Source organism: Peromyscus leucopus, chromosome 7 (genome assembly GCF_004664715.2).
Source record: "Peromyscus leucopus breed LL Stock chromosome 7, UCI_PerLeu_2.1, whole genome shotgun sequence".
NCBI classification, from domain to species: domain Eukaryota; kingdom Metazoa; phylum Chordata; class Mammalia; order Rodentia; family Cricetidae; genus Peromyscus; species Peromyscus leucopus.
The window spans coordinates 7433183-7447992 of NC_051069.1; the positions used below are offsets into that span (position 1 = coordinate 7433183).

Here is a 14810-nt window from a genome sequence, read left to right on the forward strand (position 1 = left end):
TCTGCCTGCCTCTCTCTGCCTCCCAAGTGCTAGGATTAAAGGAGTGAGTCACCACTGCCTGGTTTTTTATTTTTATTTTTTATTTTTTGTGTGCTGGTGAGAGAGAGAATGTGTGTGAGTGTTGGTGCAGTTTGGATGGAGGTCAGAGGTCTAGTGGGAGTTGGATCCTGGGGACTTAACTAGGGCTGGCAGCAAGCACATTTACCCTCTGAGCCATCTGGATGACCCATGTTTTGTCTTTTTACTGATGACACCTGATCTGAAAAAAAATAAGAAAATTGGTAAGATAGAGGGACACACATTAAAGCAATGTTCCAGTAACAAAGTAAGTTTCCAGCCATGTTTGCTTCCATTTATTTCCTCAGAGCCTGCCCTTGGCCACACTGTAAAATGCACATCTAATCATGGCCAACTCTGGCTTGAAACTTTGATCTCACTACTTTCTGTAAAAAGAAATCACCATTTAACCTGGCCTGCAAGGATTGTTTTATTCTTTTGAGACATGGCCTCACTATGTAACCCTTGGCTGGCCTGGAACTGTAGGTAGACCAGGCTGGCTTTGAACTCACAGAGATTGGCTTCCCTCTGCCTGGATCAAAGGTGAGTACCACCAATCTGGCATATGTGCAAGGTCTGGCCAGTTTGTTTTAGAAACAAGAGTCTGACTCTGTGGATAAGGCTGGCCCCAAGTTGACAATTCTCCTGTCTCAGCCCTCTGAGTGTAGAGATTATAGGCTTAAGTCACCACACCAGGATAGACTTTAAATGCAGGGACAACTAGATATATGAAGCATTATGGTAGCTGCTGGCCGAAATGAACAAATGGGGCTCCATCTTCACCTGAGAAAACGTTCAGCATAATAGCTAGAAAGATACAGGGAAGTTTGGAGGTTTGCTAACGGAAGGAATGCTTAGATGCTACTACAGTGACTCACAAGGTACGAGATGGAAAGTGTCAGAGACACTACCAAGGACTAAAGACTTTCAGGAATGAAAGGGAATCACCAGTCCCAGATTATATGTGGAGTGATTCAGTTTTGCTAACAGGACTGTTCAGTTCAGACAAGTGAGGAAGGTAGTCACAGATGGTGGGATGAATTCCAATGTCTTCAGTTGATGAGAGAATGTTAAATGGGCATCTTAAGAGTAGTGACAGGGACTTCTTTTGAAAGTGGAGTCACCTGCTCCTGCCACTGCTGCCACCACCCAGGGAGAAAGGAGGAGGCCAAGTGGAGATGACCCAAACTGCTTCCCTGTAGTGGACCAGCCCCCACACTTATTTACCCCAGGAACTCTTGAGGAATGAGGGATAAGAGACTTAGTTAGAAATAAGGAGAGAGAAACAGAGAAAACACAGGATAGACTCGGGTGGACATGGATCCTTATCCACAGACCTAGAACTTTATTCCAAAGGTCTATTTATAGCAATGCCAAGGGTGGAGCAAAAGACCTTCCCCTTGCTGGTTAGACCCTTACAAATACCTGGTACCCAGGCCCATGATCCAATCAACCTCCTATGTAGTCCTGCTGGGTACAGCCACTAGGAAACCTCGTGGGCTCCAACACTTCCCTTTCTCCCTGCTTCCTGCCCCCTCCCCCATCCAGTGCCAGCTGCCACAATCCCCACCCTGGACCCTACATCCCCAGGTGAGGGGGCTGAGCCCTGATCCCAGAGATCCCAAGGATCCTGGCAGGGTCACCATTTGCAGCAAGATATGGCAGAAGGAGGAGGAAGTGATATTCAGTGGTGACTTTCTCAGATGATGTAAATGAACAAAACCCAAACTCACAGCAGAGGACACAATGTTGACAGCACCTTTCAGAGCCACAAGCTGGAATTTGACTTCTTGCAAAGCTTATAAATACAAGATCAACAAAATCAAGTGATTACCCCAGAAAAAATACTGTTGTTTTTGTCTAATAACAATAAAACAATAAATTATGGAAAATCAGTGAAAGGGACTTTTAAAAGCCCAGAAGGCTATAACTGAAAGAGGAAACGGAAGGTATAGAGCCCCTCCCATAGTCACTACACGACAGCTGCCCGTCTTTAAGCCCATTGATCTAATGGAAGAGGCCAGTCCATGAAGAATGTTTGCAACGCTCACACCTATCACATCAACTCAAATTTCCATCAACAGTGATTATGAAACTCACTTACCAGCAGATGATTTTCAGAATAATCTCTAGCATCTGGAAATTACAGATGGGAGTTTTAATAGTGTGGATATCAAGCCAGGCAATATGGAAAAGCTCCATCTGGAGCAGCACAATTCTATCCCAACAGCATCACACATCTGTGTACCAGCAGTACAGGAACAATGGGCTATGTGACATAAGGGCATCTGCACTCTGTCACATGCAATCTAAAAACTGTTTGAAAACCTCAGGGACTCAGCAATGGGCTTTTTTTTTTCTGAACTCATATCTATGTCTGATGTAAAATTCAGCCATAGGGGTTGCTATATGATAACTAGGGAGGCAGTCAGAATTCAGGACTTGAATAGAAAAACAGGCCTGTGGAGACAAACCAAGTGCACCAATGAATGCCTCAGAAGTAAACATTGCTCACTGTAAAAAAACAACCGCGTATTTGACAAATTTGAATGTTAGTGTTGGCATGACTGGATGGTGTAGTTTCTTCAGAATGCAGCCACAAAGCAAGATAAAAAGCTATAAGAATCACAAGAGAACACTAAGCTTCACTTAGCTCTGAAGCCATGTAAAGTCTGTGCAAGCGGCAAGTGAAAGAGGAAATAAGTGTCGACAACCTGGACTTCAACAAGAAAATCCCTCCTACAGCCTGGCACCCCAAGAACACCATTGCTGTACTGACTATAATCTATACATATCTCAACATAAATTAGGTGGGCGTTCCTAGCAGAGGAGTCGCTTCCTGCTTAGGGAGATAGAACAGTTCACTAGAGTGCCCGCAGTATTTGACACCGCTGTTCTACAACATGGATAGCTACATGGAGAAAGCTGCGTGGAGGCATTACGGACTGCTCTCCATGTCTGCCAGCCATTCAGGGGAGGGCAGGGCACTTTTAATATAGTGACTTCTTGCACCATTTTGCCTGGTGGACTGGACTGTGTCAGCACTGATGTATTCCACTTTTTATGCTTTCTCTTGTGATGTCAATAAACGTAGTGAACACCTTTACATATCCTCATTACTTTTTTCATTTGTGGGGCACACTCCCGTTTTAAAATGAAATACAGCTCATTTTTACAGTGGACTGCAGCATTTCTCTTCTCTGGCCTCCTGACTTCTCCCTCCAGGATCCCTTCCTCCTGCTCTCCCCACCTGGTCTTGGTGGTATATTTTATAAAAAGGGAATAAAAGCCATCAAAATGGGCCCATGTGAAGTCAGTGGTAACAGGTGTATGTGTTGTGAACAAGTATTTTAATAGCAGTCGGCTGTAATCACCTCCTGCCATGTCTGGAACTGAAAACCAGGGGGGAAACTACTACTGAATAAAAGTGGCAAAAGATGGGGGCCAAAAAACAAAAACAAAACAAAAAAAACCCACAAGAGTAATAACAGGAAGTCATAGTTATTACCTACTTCTGAATCCCCGAGGCTCCCTAGATTCATCTTACTTTGGAGGTTTTGATTTTATTCCCATTCTTTTCTGGTAAATTCCTGATTGTTTGTCCACACTCATTAGGCTACCACATATGGTGTTTACCTTACCCATTGAAGCTTGTGTCTGTCCCCTACAATGCTCGTAAGGTCCTTGTCCCCAGTTCAGGTTCCAAAGCAGGACATTTACAGGGTTTTGTTGTTTTTGATACAGGGTTTCTCTGTAGTTTGGTGCCTGTCCTGGAAACTTGCTTTGTAGACCAGGCTGGCCTTGAACTCAGAGATCCACCTGCCTCTGCCTCCCAAATGCTGGGATTAAACACATGTACCACCACTGCCAGGCTTAGGTATTTTCAATAACATTTAACATAAATATTAGTAAAACTTGGTTGATAGGATCTACAACTAGGAACATTCATTAGAGGGACCAATCCTGGAATAAAGTAGCTCATATGACATCTGTGCTCTTTAAAATGACACCAACAGCCAGGCATGGTGGTGCACATCTTTAATCCCAGTGCTCAGGAGGCAGAGATGGGCATATCCCTGAGTTCAAGGTCAGCCTGGTCTACAGAGTGAGTTCCAGGACAGCTATAGCTATGTATAAATTGAGTCCCTGTCTACAAAAAAGTTAACCATTTTTTTTTTAAGCTGAGGACCGAACCCAGGGCCTTGTGCTTGCTAGGCAAGTGCTCTACCACTGAGCTAAATCCCTAACCCGACCACTAACTTTTAAGTAACAAAGAAGTGGCCTACTCTTCTGGCACAGAGTCCAGGGCTATGTAGAGAGACCCTGCCTCAAAAGACCAATCTGGCTGCTTGGCACTGTTGACGCAGAGTGCACTGTCCACCACCGTGGACACACCAGTATGGTAGCTTTTTTTGGTGGGGAGGGTTGGTTTTTTGAGACAGGGTTTCTCTGTGTAGCCCTGGCTGTCCCAGAACTCACAATGTAGATCAGCCTGGCCTCGAACTCACAGAGCTCCGCCTGCCTCTCTCTGCCTCCAGTGCCCTGCACCACAGTAGCTTTTATTTAGTCCTTCTGTTCTAGCCAGGTGCCAGAACCTAAATTCCAGGATAAATCATAATTGCATTTGGCTGTGTTTGTCTCCTAGTCCATTTTTGGAGAATTGTTTTAATATATTTAGAAACTGCCAAGTTTACTCTTTAAAAAAAATGGAAATAATTCTTTTAAGGGAAGGATAATAAAATTATAGTACAAAAGACTTAATGAGACCAGGACCATTACTATGGAGAACAGGGACATCTGTTTCTGTTCCTTTCTGCAGCTACCAGGGTTAGGTATCCGCAAAAAAAAAATTTTTTTTTTTTTTTCGACAGTTTCTTTGTGTACTTTGTGCTTTCCTGAACTCACTTGTACCAGCTGCTCAACTCACAGAATCCGCTGCTCTGCCTCTCGATGCTGGATTAAAGCGTGCCACCACTCCGGTGTATCTGCAAAATTTAATGTGCATCCCCATCCTACTTCTGTCTACAAAGGACTTCACATCCCTTACATCATAGAAAACCCAAGTCTTCAATGGGATTTAGACTTTAAGTGTTCGGTGTGTTTCCCAGGGGAAAAGTGGGTGAAAAGAAAACTCAACGTTCTAAAGCTGAAAAAGAAAAAAAATGAATACTGTGATGTAAAGAACTTCAAGTAAGATTGAACTGAATGAATGTTATAAAACTTGTAACACATTGGAAGAAAAGCATAAAAGATACTTATGGACTTAGATGCTGTTTTCATGAGTTTTCCTCACCCCCATGTCTTTGTTTTGCCCTATAATACACAGTAGTAATTTATATGTCAGTGAGGACAATGACTAATGATAAAACATCAGATTTCTTCATGTTTAGTATGAAAATTGACAGATATCTAGCACCAACAGACAAAAAACCAAATTCAGTACTTTAAGAAAAGTGCACACTATTAAGATATTTTATTTAGTCCGGTACATGGCTGACAAAGCATGCTGCTTCAATAATTAGTTATTTATTGTCTTCTTCTGACTAGTAAATCAGACTATTAATTCCATCTACTCACTGATGGTACTAAAAATGGTTCAAAGATAGCAAATAAGTCACACAAGCCATCAAGAGGATGGATCTTTTTTTATGGTACCGGCTGGGAAACCAATGTCATGCACTAGCCGAAAAGACTCAAAAATGTGGGTTTCCATGATATTTTTCCATATCTGAAAACTATCTGGTCCAGTTTTTTTTAAATAAAAATTCTAATATTTCCAGAAAATATGGGTAGAAAAGGGTAACACTAAAGAATGGGATCCCAACACTCAACTTTAAAGAATTTATTTTCTCATTTGTAGAGTAGCATTATTGTAAAGTCCACAGTTATTGCAACACCTGCATTGCTTAAAAGAATTCCTAAGAATTTTGTTAAAGCATATTTTAAAAAACAGAACCAAAATAATGTACATTTTTATCTCTAAACATTGTGTCATTAAAGTCCATGTAATGTCTTCTGTATAAATCAATGTGATGTTACAATAATATACATGATCGGATTCTTATCTTAAAGGCTTCTGACCATGTATGATATCCAAGATAGATTCAATGCCTTTAATGCCAGACTGCAGAAACTGTTATGACCCTAAACAAAACAAGGGAAAGCTGTATGTACAGGCCGGAGTCTGACAGTTTAACTGTTTGCAGCATCCGCTTGGCGAGGCCATCCATCCTCCTCAACTCCAGAGTCATACTCCTCTTCTGAGGACTCTTTCGATGGAGCCCTGTAATGAAAAGTCATGTTTGTTTTTCAACAAAATTGGAAGTGAATATGATTTCTAGACTCAGAACAGTAAACTAATCTTCATAGCTAAATAGCCCCTCAAAATAGAAAAGAAGAAGAGTATTTTTAATATTAGGATTGCTTAGTGGTGAAATATGGGAATTAAGTCATAAAGGAGTTCATCGATTTCCCTAATAAAGCTACTGCTGAAATGCACGGCAATTTATGAACCAAATCCAGCCCATTGTCTGCTTTGTAAACGAAGATCTACTGGGATACTGACACACTCGTTCACTCATGTGTTGTGTATGGCTGCGTCTGGCTGGGGGCAGTTTGAGCGGTTGCAGTATTGAAAGCAGGGCTCTGAAGAACTTATATGAGAAAGTCTGCTGATTCCTAGAATAGATAAAACAGAACTGTCAAATCTGCCAACTGGTATGACACTGAGGGAAAATAAACTTTGTAAACAAGGATTTGGTCTTATGCAAGTCATTAAAAAGAGCTGAATGTACTGGTACACACCAGTAATCCCAGCACTCAGGAGTTCAAGGCTATTTCCTAGCTCAGTGACTTCAAGGCCAGTCTATGTCCAAAAAATAAACACATGGGGCAAGCCATGAAAAAAAGTCATTCATCAATTAGAAAATTAGCAGTGAAATATATTTTAATCTCTAGATATTCAACCTAAAGTCTGATTTTTGCTTTGTTTTTTCTGTTTTGTGAGACAGGGTTTCTCTGTGTCACCCTGAATGTCTTGAACTCATTCTGTAGACCAGGCTGACCTCAAACCCAGAGATCTGCCTGCCTCTGCCTCCTAGGTTTTGTTTTGAGACAGTGTCATGATGTAGTCCAGCTTAGCCTCAAATTCACAGTGTAAATAGAGATAAAATTCTGGCATTGTTTGTATCCCCTCCACACACAGATGATATGTGCCTCTTTACATAATGCTTGCTGCAGAAAAAGTAGAGGTGGGGCTGGAGAGATGGCCCAGAGCTTAAGAGCACTGGCTGCTCTTCTTGAGCTCCTGAGTTCAATCCCCAGCACCCACATGGCGGCTCACAACCATCTGTAATGCACAGATGTTCATTCAGACAAAACACCCATATACATAAAGTACATTTTTAAAAAAAGTAGAGGCTAATTTTGAAGATCATTTCACAAAATGACTTTATAAACCATATTAGATTTTTCTTACAGAAAATGATTATTTCCCTTATAAATAAGAAGTGATCCATGTTTGTAAGGACAGAATGATAAGCTCAAGCAGTAAGGACCGTAACTTTTAGTTCTACTCTGGCTTGAGAGGATGGTTTACCGAATGTATCCTGGTTCCTTTTTCCCTTCTACTACTTCTTTGTCAACTTCCACACATACAATGTCAGAATTAGGAACTTCGAACATTGGTTCTAGTAACAGCTTCTCCTAAAGAGAGAAAAGGTAAGAAATTAGGAGGAAAATTGTATACAAACATTTCAATTTTAATCAATGTAAAAGCCTTCCTATTTGTTATATTAAAATAGCTTCTAATTACTTTCAGGTCATTTTACAAATAAGTCAGCTGCCTACTGTCCTGCCTATCTAGGCACCATGCACACACAAAGCCTGGACTTTGAGACTCAGATCCTGCTGCCCAGCATGCCTAGCCTTTTCTATGCTATGACTGAGGCCATCAACTAATAACCCTTACTTTTATGTCCATTAATCCTAAAATCACTTCTACCAAATTCTTCAATTTCAAACTGATTCAAATGAACATCTGCCTCAAGTGCAGCAGTAAACCTTAAGAAAACTTTAGAAAACCGGTTTTCCTATAGGAGGGGTGGAGGGAATTGCTGACACATCCAATTTTCCAGGCATGTCAACGCAATGGCCTGTTCTTCCAATTTGCCTGTCTATTTCTGTAATACCTCACCACACAGTAGTGTCAAACTGCTTGTGGTAAATGCATGGTTCACAACTGAAGTCATACTGAGATGAGGCTGGGACAACAGTGAAATTCTTAACAAGGAAGATAATCCTATACTTGCTTTGGGAGCAGACAGTGAAACAGTAATCCATGCCAGATCTGGGATATAGGGCAGAGAAGTTTCAAGAGAGGAACAAGTAAGGTCAGGAAGTCTGTGTCCTCCCTAGGGTCTCTAAGGAAAAGCTCACAGCACACTGGAAGCACAGGGGCTAAAATGGGGATTTCAACAGGTCTGAGAAGGAGTGGTCAAAGGCGATGAACGCTGGACATGATAGTACATCTGTAATCGCAGAGCTTGTGAGACAGACACAGGAGTTCAAGGCCATTAACGGCTGCCCGTTTGAGACCAGCCTGGGCTACATAAGATCTTGCTCTCTATATGCCCCATCCCACCCCAAATTGCCCTGTAGAATTTTCTCAAATTCTCCTTCCAATGATTCAGATTTTCTTTTCCTTTCTTTCTTTTTTTTTTGAGACAGGGTCTGTTTACATAGACTTGGCTGACTTACAACTCATTATGTAAACCATGCTGGCCTCAAATTCAGAGCTCTGCCTACCTCTGCCTCCCAAATGCTGGAAGAGGTATGTGCTACCATACCCAGCTGATTCATATTTTCTGTATTTCTTCAATATAGTGTGTGTATGTGCCCTTGGTTGCAAACACCTTAAACTTTAAGGCTTACAGAGTTCTTTTGTTTACAATTTTGACTTTCTTTTCTTTCTTTTTTTTTTTTTTGAGGCCATGTCATGCTGTCTGCAACGGGGATTTCAATGAAAGCCTCACACATCTGTTTTATGTTCCAGTTTTATGTTTAATCTAAGCTATGGCTTTCAAAGCATCCTCAGTAACCTTCAGTTCACACTACAGACAGATAAAAGACAAATGAAAACTTAAGCTAGTCTTTGGCAATCTTTTCCTAATACAGTAACACTGCATTTGATCTACTAACTGTAATGATTATTAATCTTCCCAGAATCACAGAATTTTATGACTAAATGGAACCAATGCCTATTTCATAGACAAGTTCCAGAAAGTTAAGTAAACTGAGACTCAGAAACAAGGCAAGAAGAGGTTGATGACAGGCTGGCCTTGACTGAACTCACTATATAACTGAGAAGGCATGATTCTCCTGCCTTCACCCCTTGAGTATTAATTAGCATTACAGATATGAGTCATCCTACCTAGCTATATGATGCTCGGTATAGAACTGATGGCTTCTTGCATTCTAGCAAGCACTCTACCTTCTGAGCTACATCCCTAGCCCAAATTTGTGTGTGTGTGTGTGTGTGTGTGTGTGTGTGTGTGTGTGTTCTAAAATTTGAACCCAGTACTTCATGCATGCTAAACACATTCACACTATTTAGTCATGCTTACCAGTCACAAAATACCTTTCTCTGGGAGGTGAAGCAAAATAAAAACTGACTACCCCATCAGTTCTACACACACACACACACACACACACACACACACACACACACACACACACGAAATAAAAAAGCTTTAGGGCAGATCTCTAGATAGTACTTCCAAAAGACAAACAGGAAAGCTTAACAGTCTTAAGACTTGGACAAAGGGTAAGGGGAGATATCTGCACTGAGTTCAGATTCCCAGCACCTACATAAAAGTTCAGTGGGTGTGGCAGCCTATCTATAACTTTAGTGCCTCAGAAGCAGAGAAAGCAGATCCCTAAGACAAGCAGGCTACCTAAACTATACAAGTTGGCAAGCTCTAGGTTGAATCACACTATATTGAAGAAATACAGAAAACATGGATCAGATGGGTATGGTACACTTAAAAGGCAGAGGTAGGCAGAGCTTGTGAATTTGAGGCAAGCATGGTCTACATAATGAGTTATAAGTCAGCCAAGTCTATGTAAAGAGACCCTGTCTCAAAAAAAAATAAAGAAAAAGAGACCAATTCTCAGTAAATAAATAAAAATAAATAAAATGGAGACACCTGTAGGGGCATGGTCTTTTAATCTCAGTACTTGGGAGAAGCAGGCACATCTTTGTGAGTTTCAGGCCAGCCTGGACTACAAAGTGAGTTTCAGTACAGCCAGAGCTACATACTGAGACCCTGTCTCAACATCTACCCACTCTGCAAAAAGGAAAACACCCAACATCAACTTCTGGCCTCCAGGAACACGCATCTGCATGTGTGTGAACACGAACACACAGACACGAGACACACACACACACACACACACACACACACACACACACACACGCTGGCAAGTGTAAAATAAAACAAAACACCAAATTTATTTAGATCAATGACAATCTAGGGGGTTTGCTGATAATTTTTTTAACTCCAACTTACCATTATGGACCGAAGACCTCGTGCACCTGTTTTTCGTTCCAGTGCCAATCTAGCTATGGCTTTCAAAGCATCCTCAGTAACATTCAGTTCACACTACAGATAGAGAAAAGACAAATCAGAACTTAAGCAAGTCCTTGGTGATCTTTTCCTAATATAGTCACATAGGATTTGACCTACTAACAGTAGTGACCATTATTAATCTTCCAGATTCACAGATTTTTATAAATAATAGAACCAATGATTATTTCAAAGATAAACAAGTTCCAGAAAGTTCCGTAAACTGAGACTCAGGAACGAGGCAAGAGATAGAGGCTAGGCTGGTGTGGCCTCTATCTGACAGACCTTTACCCTTGCGGACTAGATAATCACCATCACTGAGACCTCACTGCAGATGGTTTTCATTTGCTGTAGTTCTACTAGGGGCTGAACACAGGGCCTTGCCCTCCACCCCCAAGCTATTTCCCTAGCTGTCTAAATGCATGTTAAAGAGTGTAACACTCTCACCCTATATTTTAAAAAGGGAAAATTTCAGAAAAGTCTGTCATTTTCATGATGTTTTAGAATGTCATCCTCATGGTGAGATGGTGACACACGACTCAGAGGCAGGCAGATCTCTGTGAGTTCAAGGCCAGCCTGGTCTACCAAGTAAATTATACAGAGAAGCAGCCCTGTCTCAAAACAAAACAAACAAACAAACAAAAACAAAAAACCCTAAAAAATCCACCAAAACAAACAAAAACCCCTAAAATGTCATCCTCAAGTAGTATGCTTTTAATCAATTAACTATTATGAGTCACAAGTTTGTTCCACAGGCTACATATGTAGCTCAGTGGTAAAGTGCTTATATGGAAATGGAGAGAAAACTTATATTTAGAGATGCTAAGTTCATAAAACTCAAAATAGTTTTTATCTGACTGGATATGCTGGCTAGAGTGACCTCCATGTTTGGATGTAAGAACTAATAAATTTGCTGGGTGGTGGTGGCACACGCCTTTAATCCCAGCACACAGGAGGCAGAGGCAGGCAGATCTCTGTGAATCTGAGTCCAGCCTGGTCTACAAAGTGAGTTCCAGAAAAAGCTCCAAAGCTACACAGAGAAACCCTGTCTCCAAAAAAAAAAAAAAAAACCCTAATAAATTTACTTAGGTAAAGTATATAAAAATATACACAATATACACAGTATGTGAACAGTAGAAGCACTTAGAATAACAAAGCTGAAAGAACAATTCTGTGTATTTGGCTTGGAGAAGCTGAGGTAAGCTGACACTTCTCTGTATCTCTGTATTTTATGCTCCAGTGGTCATTTTAATGCTGATAATGTGACACACTGTGCCTTCCTCATCTACAATAAGTGAAGAATAGGCTGGTAATGTAGATGAATGGCTTCTCTTGTAATAATGTGGGCTAACTTAATAGAATTCTAATATAGAAAAGAATCACAAATTAAAGGAAAAAGGCAAACCTTACCTTATCCATGCTGAATAAGGCCTGATATTGAGGAATAACTGCATTACGTGGCTCAGTTAGTATTTGTACAAGTGTCTTCTCATCTAGACTATGCAGAGGAACCACCACGGGTAACCGTCCCACAAACTCAGGTATCATGCCAAATTCAATGAGATCTCTGGCTTCCACATGACGGAGTAACCGATCTTTTTCTTCAATATCTTGATGAGTATTGGACTCTCCACTTCGGTTAGCAAGGTCTGCAGCAGCTGCAGCCCGCCTGCCCTTTCCCAGATTGGACGGTGTTCCAAATCCAAGGTACTATCCAAGAAACCACAGAGGTTATAAACAGTAGATAGATGGTGCAAAAGTGCTTTACATCTATAAGTCCCATATGAAACAGGGTCACAAAGGTTAAGTACTTTGGCCAAGGCTTGCTTCTCTAAGTAGCAAAGCCAGGTCTTAAATTTCCCACTAAATTCACAGCTAAATAAAATGACTTAATTCCCAATAGGTTAAAATATTGTGGCAAATCCTCTTTTGACTCATTAAATAATCAACTTTAACATTAACTTAATTTTACATATTATGTCTACCATCATGCATAACTAATTCATGGGTATTTGGAATCATATTCCTTATTACTCTAAAATTCAAACAACTAGGAATATATATTAGATCTTTCTAAGAAAATCCAACGGCTGGTAACCAGTAGACATGAGAACTGAAGCTGAGTGTCCATCCAGTGAAACTTTATGTTTCTCATGAAGAATTTCAAAGGAAAAGCTCAGAAAAACTTACTTTTTCATTTTTCCTTCTGCTGATGATTCTGTCTAAGCCATTAAAAGCACCAGATGCTACAAACAGGATATTTGTTGTATCAACTTGAACTGTCTCTCCACGTAGTTTTCGAGAATTCTTTTCTGGAACATTGACTATTGTGCCTTCTAGAAGTTTTAATAAACCCTGATAATGAATGAATTATAGCATTACCATATGTAAAGACATTATTATACATCAAAGAATAGGATTCAATGGGCGAAAATAATACATGGTCATGGTCAATGAGTGTAACTAATGAAAATTCCTCCATTTCTATAACCCCAAATAAAAATAAATTGCACTTATCACTTTGGAACTTCATAAATAAATTGCAATCTAAGGAAGTTGACTTTGATGGTAGAGCCTCCCCCGCCCCCACATCCTCACGTCTCTATGTAGCCCAGGCTGGTCCCAAACAGTGATCCTCTTGCCTCAGCCTCTCCAAGTGCTGGATTACAGTCAAGAGCCACTTTACCTAGCTTGATGGTAAACGCTTAATAAAGACAGAATGGTGGCTCTGTAAAATGGTAATAAAATAGTTCAAATATTCAAAATTGAAACATATCGATCTTGCACATAAATTCTTTAATTCTAACTTAATTCTATAGTCAACATTGAGTATATTTTGAGATGTCTTCATAAAAAATTATTCAGCATAGTTGGTAATAGTCATAATTCTGTGTCTGTCAAAAAAATTGGTTTGTCACAGCTAATTGCCATTAGAGAATAAGTTTATTAAGGTGACCAATAGATCATTGTGACTTTAATTATGATTCTACAAGAAATGAAAGGATATTTTATACCATCTTCTTTAGGAGACAGCATGTCATGGAGCTAATCTCAAGCTTACTATGTAGACAACGATGACATTGAACTCCTGATCCTCCTTCCTGAACCACCCAGGCCAAGAGATTACAGATGTGTACATCTGCTTTCTTTTCTGTCTCATCTCTCCTTTCCTGTTTCTTTTGGTGCTAGGGATTGAGCCCATGGCCTTGCGCATACAAGGCAAGCAAGTTGTTTACCACTGAGCTACATCTCAGCCTTTATACTAATCCTGTAATGAAACATGGGTGGGTTATTCATACCTAGTCTTCAGTCTTCTAGAAATGTTTAAGAGGGCCTTTGAAGAATAAAACTAAAACTAATAAAGATCAACCTTAGCTTTTTCTGTTTTTAAAAATATTTTAAATTTCCTAAGAAATGAATTTTCTTATTTAAAATCATTAATAACCTTTTTAAAGGATCTGACCTACTTTAAATGGCATGTAAAGCTAGGTGGCACATGCCTGTAATCCCAGCATTCAGCAGGATGAAGGAATACTCCAGGGCAGCCTGGACTACACAGACCTTGTCACAAAAAACCCACATTAAATAAATAAATAAAGTGGTGTATGATGTTTAGGGTGGGAAAAATAAAACAGAATCTAATTAAATGTGAAACCAAACGTACAATACTTGGGAAGCTGATGTATTCCCTTCTTTTTAGTGGGCTTGAACAAAATATTCAACTGCTTACTTGCTGAACGCCTTCTCCACCTACATCCCGTAACTGATGAATGCCTGGCACACTGCCAATCTTATCTACTTCATCCAGAAAGACAATTCCTACAATTTAAGGAGGATTCTATTTATAATATGAAAAAGATAGGCACAAGATAGTCTCAGCTTTAAAAGACTGGACAGCTACAAAACAAAGTAAGTCAATTTTTTTACACTTAACATTGATCATTAAGAACATACTACTATCTTTCTCATTCATCTTTTCATGTAACTATTATGGAATTGATTCTATAGCATATAATTTTAGAATGATAACCAAAATGCTCTCTGACAAAAGTCTATAGTCTATTAGTCTATATGACTAATAATGAATTCAATTTTTTTTCTTTTGGAAGGGAAGATATAGCATTGTAG

General features: G+C 40.0%; 1 protein-coding gene and 1 pseudogene across 2 annotated transcripts in view; one reads left to right on the top strand and one right to left on the bottom strand.

The window, feature by feature from the left end:
- Positions 1 to 1722: 1722 nt before the first annotated feature.
- LOC114691992 lies at positions 1723 to 2963 on the top strand (annotated as a pseudogene).
- Positions 2964 to 5884: 2921 nt separating this feature from the next.
- Positions 5885 to 14810, bottom strand: part of Clpx (caseinolytic mitochondrial matrix peptidase chaperone subunit X) — a 35818-nt gene continuing 26892 nt past the window's right edge. The window contains exons 9-14 of one of the 2 annotated variants that reach the window (XM_028866612.2): positions 14413 to 14501; positions 12873 to 13037; positions 12093 to 12392; positions 10626 to 10718; positions 7655 to 7761; positions 5885 to 6340 (exon numbers count right to left, since the gene is read on the bottom strand). In XM_028866612.2, the coding sequence (XP_028722445.1) occupies positions 6250 to 6340; positions 7655 to 7761; positions 10626 to 10718; positions 12093 to 12392; positions 12873 to 13037; positions 14413 to 14501 (845 nt within the window). In that variant the 3' untranslated portion in view covers positions 5885 to 6249. Of the gene's footprint in view, positions 6341 to 7619; positions 7762 to 10625; positions 10719 to 12092; positions 12393 to 12872; positions 13038 to 14412; positions 14502 to 14810 lie in introns of both variants that reach the window. The other variant, XM_028866623.2, reaches the window with a different exon arrangement.